The sequence below is a fragment of the Phanerochaete carnosa genome (genome assembly GCF_000300595.1).
Source record: "Phanerochaete carnosa HHB-10118-sp unplaced genomic scaffold PHACAscaffold_1, whole genome shotgun sequence".
Classification (NCBI taxonomy): Eukaryota; Fungi; Basidiomycota; class Agaricomycetes; order Polyporales; family Phanerochaetaceae; genus Phanerochaete; species Phanerochaete carnosa.
In genome coordinates this window covers 3,720,638-3,727,720 of record NW_006767628.1, presented here as the reverse complement: position 1 = coordinate 3,727,720, position 7,083 = coordinate 3,720,638, and the positions used below count along the sequence as shown (strand labels likewise).

The following is a 7,083-nucleotide window of genomic DNA, read 5'->3' as shown; positions in this document are numbered from 1 at the left end:
GGTCGTGCGCTCGAGGAGCTCGCGCGCGGACGTGAGCACGGGCAGCGGTGCGTCGTCGCTCGGCCGCGAGAGCCGCAGGGCCGCTGCTGCTGCTGCTGCTGCTGCTGAGGGCGGGGCGACGGCGGTGTGGGAGGGCCGGGTTGTTGTCGTGCCTGAGGAGAAGAAGAAGAGCGGCGGCGGCCTCGGGTCGTTGTTCAGCTTCAGCACGAGCACGAGCAGGGAGAAGGAGCGGGAGAGGGAGAGGGAGAAGGAGAAGGAGCGGGCCCTTGCGGAGAGGGCGCGCGAGAAGGAGAGGGAGAGGGAACGGGAGAGGGAGGGGCAGAAGAAGAAGCTGAGCAAGGCCAAGCGGTGAGAGGTAGACCAGGCGCAGGCCGTCGTCTCGATCCCCCTCTCCGGCTTGTGGGAACGCCACAATGCGCTATTTCTGGCCTTGGCTATTCTCGTCCGCTCGCTCCGAAACTCTGGCGGATCGCGAGACTTTCTATGACCTCATGGCTTCATGACCGGTGGCGGCGGCTCGCTCGTCCGTCCGTCCACACACCCGTGTTCAAGATCACGACAGCCCTATGCAACGCCTACGCACCCCGAAAACGTCTTCACGATCAGTCTAATCTCTAATCTTTCTGTGCTTTTTTCTTGCGCGGCACCCTGGACCTACCGGACTCAAAACCCTGACCTCGACTGAAGCACTCCATGTCTGACTTTTTTTTTTTGCGCATCTCACGTCTGGATTCACCGTTTTCGACTCTTGTGGCATAGTGTTGACCCCCATTGTAGCTCTCCGAGATGTATTGTGCTCTGTGGCTGTAGTATTGTAATCGCCTGTTGCTGTATCCTCGCGAACTCCGCTGTCTTCATAACCTAGACAACTGCTGTCAATATGTACATACCGCTGTAAATTGCATCCTGACACTCGTGTAAAATTGTATGAGAGATCCAGAGCACAATGGATAGCGCATGCAAGGTATAGTCTACAGCAAGAGCAAAGAGCAAGCAGACCTGATATATAATACAAAAAGCATAAGTCAAGAACGTACAGCAAGTGGGGTATTACAACCGGGATGTCAGCCCGGTAGATGAGGTGGGACAGCTTGAGAGCGAATGCAGATGCCGGTAATGCACAAGGGAGTCGCATACAGGGATTATGGGAGGTCGGTTGTGGTACAAGCAGTGCGCGTGAGGAGGTTGGTCGTAAATTGTCGTCGTCTGGCCTTTGCGCGCGCTCTACTCCTTTACTGATTCTTGAGCGCCGAGCAAAGGCCTGTCTTCGTCGTAACAGGCTGTCTGTTCCCGATTGCCGGGCGAAGGGTCCTTAGTACCTGAGGACCACGAGGGGCAGGCTCCGGCGGAGCCGCCTCGGACGCGGCCGCTGCTGCGCCTCCTCGGCGTCCTCGAGCGCGATCGCGCCGCACACCGAGCCGGGGTCGATCCGGCTGAGCTGGTGGAGGAAGAAGAGGAGGAACACGGGCTGGGCGAGCACGTCGAGCGCGCCGTACGCGCCGGCCGCGGCGGCGGGCGCGAGCGCAGAGCTGTGCGCGAGGACGTGCGTCGCGGGGTAGCCGAGCAGGACGAGCGCGAGGAACGCGGCGGAGAGCAGGTAGCGCGTCCCGAACGCGTCTCCGGCGGCGTACGCGGACTTGGTGCCCTTGACGAGGACGTTGTGGCTGGCAAAAATGGGGCATCAAGGTTTGCGACGGGACCGAGTATCAGGGGAAGAAAAATTTATGACGTACATGACGCAACCGAAGGCGACGCCGGACATGAGCGAGAACCAGCGGCCGTAAGCGGGCGCAAAGTCGGCGACGAGTCCTGACAGCACAAGGACGACTGCAGCGAAGAGCGTGACGAGGATCTCGAGCAGCGAGAGGCCGGTCACGAGCAGGACCGAGAGCAGTAACAGCGGGAGGTTGATGATCCACATAATGTACCACGCAAACTGCGGTCAATGGGGTTAGAAGAACGGACGTGAGAAAGTGAATGGCGGGCTGTGCGCACTGAGATGGTTCTGAATGCAGCCCCTCCGCCAATCTGCGCCTCCGGACTCGATGTACCTGCAAATACGCACGAGGTCGGTTAGAGCGCGTCACTCGGCTACAGAGCTAAGACAGAAGACGCACTGAGATCAAAGGCCATGCTGAAGTAGGCCAGACTGGCCGTGGTGAGGACGACTATCGCAATCTGGTGGAACAAGCGAATGCCTCGCGGCCGCTGCATGGGCAAAGAAGAGGGCACCGGTCAGCGATTGATGTGCTTTGTGGCAGCTTAGTGCGGTGCGCGCTAGGGCTCACCATGAAGTCAAGAACGATAATGGCAAGTAGCGACGTGATCATGCACACGAAAGCGAGCCAGTACCAGTTGTAGCCGTGCATGGTGAGGTAGAGGCCGACGTCGAGAAGGCTGGGGAACGAGTCTGTTGGTCGCTGGTCAGCCATCGAGTACGGTGTGAGTCCTGTCGGGAGGGAGAGGGGATAGGTCCTGTGGACGGAGGGGAGGGAGGGGGAGGGGAAAAAAGGACTGGACATTGTACGGAGGGGCTGACGTGCATAAATATGGGCCGTCGACACGCGCATCAGAGGAGAGAGGCCGTCGAGGCTTGCGACTGACTAAACAACTCGACCCGAAGTCCTCCAAACGCCGACGCTGTCCATTGTCCTATTCCGAACCCTCCTCGATCCGAGCGCGAATGCCACCCCTCTCCGCCGTGGGCCGTCTTCTCGGGCGTTTTCAAATTTCACCGCCCTGCAAATGCGGGAGGCGAGTCCGACGCGACACCGACGCCAGGGCCGCCGCCGCTCGACGCGCGATCGCTCTTCGGTCACGTCGCCGCCTCGCCGACTCTTGTGTTCTGCTGCGGGTCTAGATGTGGCATGGATGTCACCGTATAAGCTTCCCGAAGATCCCATGCTCCCAGCCCGTATAAAGCACCACACGAACTCTATCTTCCCCCACCCCCTTGTCTCGCACCCCCAACATCAACAGCGTCCCGTTCACCATTCACCAAGTCAACATGCCACCCTCCAGCGGCAGAGTGCAGTCCCTCGTCGTTTCGCACCCGGCGCTGTCTTTTACGGCTTCTTCGGCCGTACTGGGCTTGTTTGCCCTGTCGCCCACACCGCCTCTCGTTCCTGTCGCGCTACTTGTCGCCATCATCCGCCTCTCGGCCTGGACGTTCGTCCCCAGGCAGCACGGCTACGTCAAAGGTGGGCTGCAGGCCCTCGCCATCGCCGCCTCCGCCGGCGCGGCACATCTCGCTCCCGGTCTCGACGCGACGTCAACGCCTCGGACGGCGTTCGTCGTTCTGTCGGCAATGTCCCTCGGAACGTCCGCGTTCGCTGTTTTCCTTGTCTTCCTCGGTACTCGGCTCGGCTGGTCCGGGAACATGCACTGGTCCAAGCTGACCGTATTCCCTGCGCTTTGGGCGTCCGGTTGGGGCTTGATGTCAGAAGTGACCAGCGTAGGTCAGCTTGTGACATGGAGCCCCGTCGTCGGACAGGGCCCGTACGTGTGGATGAGGCAGTTCTTCGGGCAATGGGGCATCGACTGGGTCACCGCGGCCTGGGCGGTGGTAATTTCCGAAGTGTTGGGAGACTGGCTGGTCGGCGCACCAGATCACGACGGAGATGCGTTGGTCGACACCGAGCCTCTCTTGGGGGATCATGCTCATCCTCAATACGGCTCCGTTGCGACCCCAGCAGACACGAAGACTTCCGCTCCCTTGTCCAGGTCACGCAGCCTCCTGGTCCTTACCGGGACCTTGGTGCTGCTGATGCTGCCGTCGTACACGTTCCCGGTAACTCCCCTTCCGTATACCTCTGGGGACACTGTCACCCCCTTCCATGTCTCTTGCGCACTCCCCATTACTCGCTCTGGCAACCCGACACTTGAAGACTACATCGTGGAGACACGCAGAATCCAAGATAAAGCAGACGTCATCCTGTGGCCCGAAAGCGCAGTGCGCTTCGAGAGCCCGCAAGAGCGCGAGGAGGCATTTGCAAGGATCCAGAACAGCAGCGGGGTGACCAACAAGAAACATATCGGAGTCTCGTTCGAGGAATACGTGCCCGCGGATGCCCGAGGCCAGCCCGGGCATCGTTATAACGGCTTTGCCCTGCTTTCGCTCAAAGGGCCGCCAGCCATCGAATATTACAAAAGAAATCTCGTTCCCAGTACGTCGGCGTTTTGTATCAGAACTGTCATGTGCTGACGATATGTGAAAGTCGCCGAGTCGTTTTCTCTGACCCCGGGCACGGACCACCTGCCATCTTCGACGTCGAGCTTGACAGGCCGAAGGGGGCTGCAGGTCCCAAGACACGTCTCGTCCCCGTCACCGCCTCCATCTGCCTCGACTTTGCGTCGACGTCATCGTTCACGCCTCTCGAGAACCGCGCGGCCGTCATCCTCGCGCCGGCGAAGACGTGGCACCCGAGCGTCGGGCTCGCGATGTGGGAGCAGGCGAAGGCGCGCGCGGCCGAGACGGGCGCGTCGATCGTGTGGTGCGACGGTGGGCGCGGCGGGCTCAGCGGGGTCGCGGAGGGACGATACAGCGAGATCGTGCAGGTCGGGCCCGGCTCGTGGAGCAAGCCGCTCGGGGTGCCGTACCCGTTTGACGAGCGTCGCACGTTCTACGAGCGCGGCGGGCAGTTCGCGACGCTTGGCACGGTGTGGGCCGTGGTCGCCGCGGGGTACGTCGTCGAGATCGCGTTTAGCGACAAGGCAGTTGGTGGCGTGCGCGTGGCTGTCCAAACTCTCGCGCAGAAGCTTCGGGGAGGCAGGCCGACAGAGGGGAATCTCTTGGACATGTAATTAATGGAGGTGCGAGCTTTCCGCGCACCCCTGTGCCAATGACACTGATATGTGGCCTTGCAGCAATTGATGGCCCCGAGTTGTGCCTCGTGCCCGCTTTTTTGTGCCGGCTGTTTGCTCTCCAAATGTGGGCTAGCTGTCCCAAATCCGTTGGTATTCCTAGTTGTCATGTGTGACCTGAAATAAGCTTCTAGTGTGTGATGTGTTTGAGAAGGGCCGCGCTTGTCTCGGAGTCGGAATAATGCGAGGATGCTCGTTTGTCGACGTCGGCGATCAATGGGAGATATTGCGGGGACGGTGACCACATGGGGCCGGCGTGCCAAGGGCTCGAGCCAGAATGGAGCCAAATTTGCTCTGTGATCCGAACAGGTGGGGGCGGACGACGGCGACGCGGCGGGTGCATCTCAGATCTCAGGCATTGTGGCGCAGCGCGCCTCGCCATCAGAAGTACCGACGTCTGTCCCGAACAGGAAGCCGCCCTTCGTTACCGCTTGGCCTCCCCGCCCGCCTTCGCAGCGCGCAGCGAGCAGCGAGCGACCCACAGCGGCGTGCGGGCATCGTCCGCGCACGACGGGTGTCTCATATCATTTATTACAACTGATTCCGTGCTGAGCTCGCGGGCTCGCGATCATCGCCAGCGGCGCAGAAGAGGGAAAGGGGCTTGCGCCCGCCGACGCCGGAACTGGTGTAGTCGCAACTCTGGCCTCGGTCAGCCTCAACGATCACTCTCCAAAAGCTTTTCTCGCCGCGGACCTTCTTGCGCCGCGCCGCGCCCCGGTGCCGTCGCAGGTGTTGCTCTCACACCCACGCACACGCCCACCCCTGTGTGCCTCCGTCCTAGCTAGATCCAATTTGCCAGAAGATGTTTCGTCTGTCAGACGCCGTGCGTCGCGGGCGCGGTTGAACGACGACTCGGTAGATAAACGATAAACCCCTGCTCAGCGGCTGAGACCTCCCCTTCCCCTCTCGTTCAGCCCTTTCGGTTCCCTGTACCACCTTCTCTTAATACCTTGACGGTCTGCCTTCCCTTCACGTTTGCTCAGGCGCGCCGCTGCTGTAAATATCGAATCGCGGTACATAATCCAACACCGAAAGCGTCATGACGGCATACGGCACCACTCTCGGTGCGCTGCTTATCGGGGCACTCCTGGCCGCCTTGTAAGTTTCCCCTATTGCGCTTCACCGAACAAAACGCGCTCATGTACGCGACGCGTGGCGCAGCTTGTCGGGGATCGTGTCCATGCAAGTCTTTGTGTACCACAGGCTGTACCCCAACGATAGCTTCAGAATCAAGTTGACCGTACGTCATCCGCCTCGTCTCGCGGTCCAAACTCCTGGCTGATGGCACGCGACGCACATAGGTCACCGTCGTGTGGTATGTCGCACCCTCGTGTGAGACTCGCGCCACCCGCTGACCCTCGCGCCCCAGGTTCTTGGATCTCATACACACCGTCATGATCTGTGTCGCCAACTGGCTGTACCTCGTTCAACACTTTGGCAGCGACACCACGGCGCACGAGATTCTTTGGTGAGCTCTCCACCGGTTGCTCTCGGCGATCTAATGCTCACGCGCCTGGCAGGCCCATCTCGGTATGTCGCCGTCTTTCGCTAAAGTATGCACGCGTCTTGATATACGGGTGAATATCTTAATTAGGCTACGATTGCCCTTACAGTACGTGTCTAGCGAACGTTTTCTTGGGCTTCTCCTAACCGATGTGCAGGCCGTCGTCACCTTCCTGGTCCACATGTTCTTCGCACATAGGGTATACTCTCTGAGCAGGCGAAAGTGGTTCATCGCCGGCCCCATTGTCGCCCTGGGCACTCTTCGAGTCGGTACGCGACATTTTCATCCCTGCAAGCGAAGAAAAATGTTAATGACGACGCAACCTCCCACACAGTCTCTGCCATGAGCTGCACTGCTCAAATGGTCCGAGACAAAACTTGGGCCAAGTTCGCCGAAGACTCAGCGGTACGCTCGCTTGCCTATCTCTCCGCGTGGCGAAAACTTACGCCCCTGACAGTGGCTTTTCACCACCGGTCTGAGCATTTCGGCGGTCCTGGACTTCCTTATTGCACTGGCTCTCATCTTCCATCTGCAGAAGAGCAAGACCGGCTGGCAGTCGTAGGTTGCCATTCTCTCGTTGTCAGAACTGCCTCTCACACATTCGGTACAGCATGGACCAGATCATTGACATGATCGTGTTGTACACGGTCGAGAACGGCCTGATCACTCGTCCGTTCCGCCTTCATGTCGAGACCCGTGCCCGTCGCTGATCATCG

The 7,083-nt window shown here is 60.0% G+C and overlaps 4 protein-coding genes across 4 annotated transcripts in view; 3 read left to right on the top strand and 1 right to left on the bottom strand.

Moving 5' to 3' along the window:
* Positions 1 to 19: 19 nt before the first annotated feature.
* Positions 20 to 352, top strand: PHACADRAFT_190426 (uncharacterized protein; the record flags this gene model as incomplete). The annotated part of the gene is made up of 1 exon (XM_007390638.1): positions 20 to 352. A coding segment is annotated over one exon (333 nt), but the record flags the coding sequence as incomplete, so codon positions are not given.
* Positions 353 to 989: 637 nt separating this feature from the next.
* Positions 990 to 2,445, bottom strand: PHACADRAFT_247767 (uncharacterized protein). The gene is made up of 5 exons (XM_007390637.1): positions 2,289 to 2,445; positions 2,118 to 2,208; positions 1,996 to 2,051; positions 1,734 to 1,936; positions 990 to 1,664 (listed from the first exon to the last, which is right to left on the bottom strand). The coding sequence occupies exons 1-5, from the start codon at positions 2,430 to 2,432 to the stop codon at positions 1,313 to 1,315; spliced, it is 846 nt and encodes a 281-aa protein (XP_007390699.1). The 5' UTR covers positions 2,433 to 2,445; the 3' UTR covers positions 990 to 1,312.
* A 562-nt stretch (positions 2,446 to 3,007) lies between these two features.
* Positions 3,008 to 4,803, top strand: PHACADRAFT_24482 (uncharacterized protein; the record flags this gene model as incomplete). The annotated part of the gene is made up of 2 exons (XM_007389526.1): positions 3,008 to 4,166; positions 4,226 to 4,803. 2 exons carry the CDS (start codon positions 3,008 to 3,010, stop codon positions 4,801 to 4,803), a joined length of 1,737 nt encoding a protein of 578 aa, XP_007389588.1.
* Positions 4,804 to 6,243: 1,440 nt separating this feature from the next.
* PHACADRAFT_111661 (uncharacterized protein) overlaps positions 6,244 to 7,083 on the top strand; it is a 2,027-nt gene continuing 1,187 nt past the window's right edge. The window contains exons 1-4 of the mRNA XM_007390636.1: positions 6,244 to 6,331; positions 6,488 to 6,636; positions 6,702 to 6,772; positions 6,825 to 6,925. Of these exons, the coding sequence (XP_007390698.1) occupies positions 6,258 to 6,331; positions 6,488 to 6,636; positions 6,702 to 6,772; positions 6,825 to 6,925 (395 nt within the window). The 5' untranslated portion in view covers positions 6,244 to 6,257. The remainder of the gene's footprint in view (positions 6,332 to 6,487; positions 6,637 to 6,701; positions 6,773 to 6,824; positions 6,926 to 7,083) is intronic.

Excerpts from the sequence above, each read along its gene's own strand:
- PHACADRAFT_247767 (XM_007390637.1), bottom strand. The coding sequence starts at position 2,432 with ATGGCTGACCAGCGACCAACAGACTCGTTCCCCAGCCTTCTCGACGTC. Across the intron at positions 2,209-2,288 it reads TTATCGTTCTTGACTTCATG|CGGCCGCGAGGCATTCGCTT; the intron begins GTGAGCCCTAGC and ends TTGCCCATGCAG. Across the intron at positions 2,052-2,117 it reads CAGCATGGCCTTTGATCTCA|GTACATCGAGTCCGGAGGCG; the intron begins GTGCGTCTTCTG and ends GCGTATTTGCAG.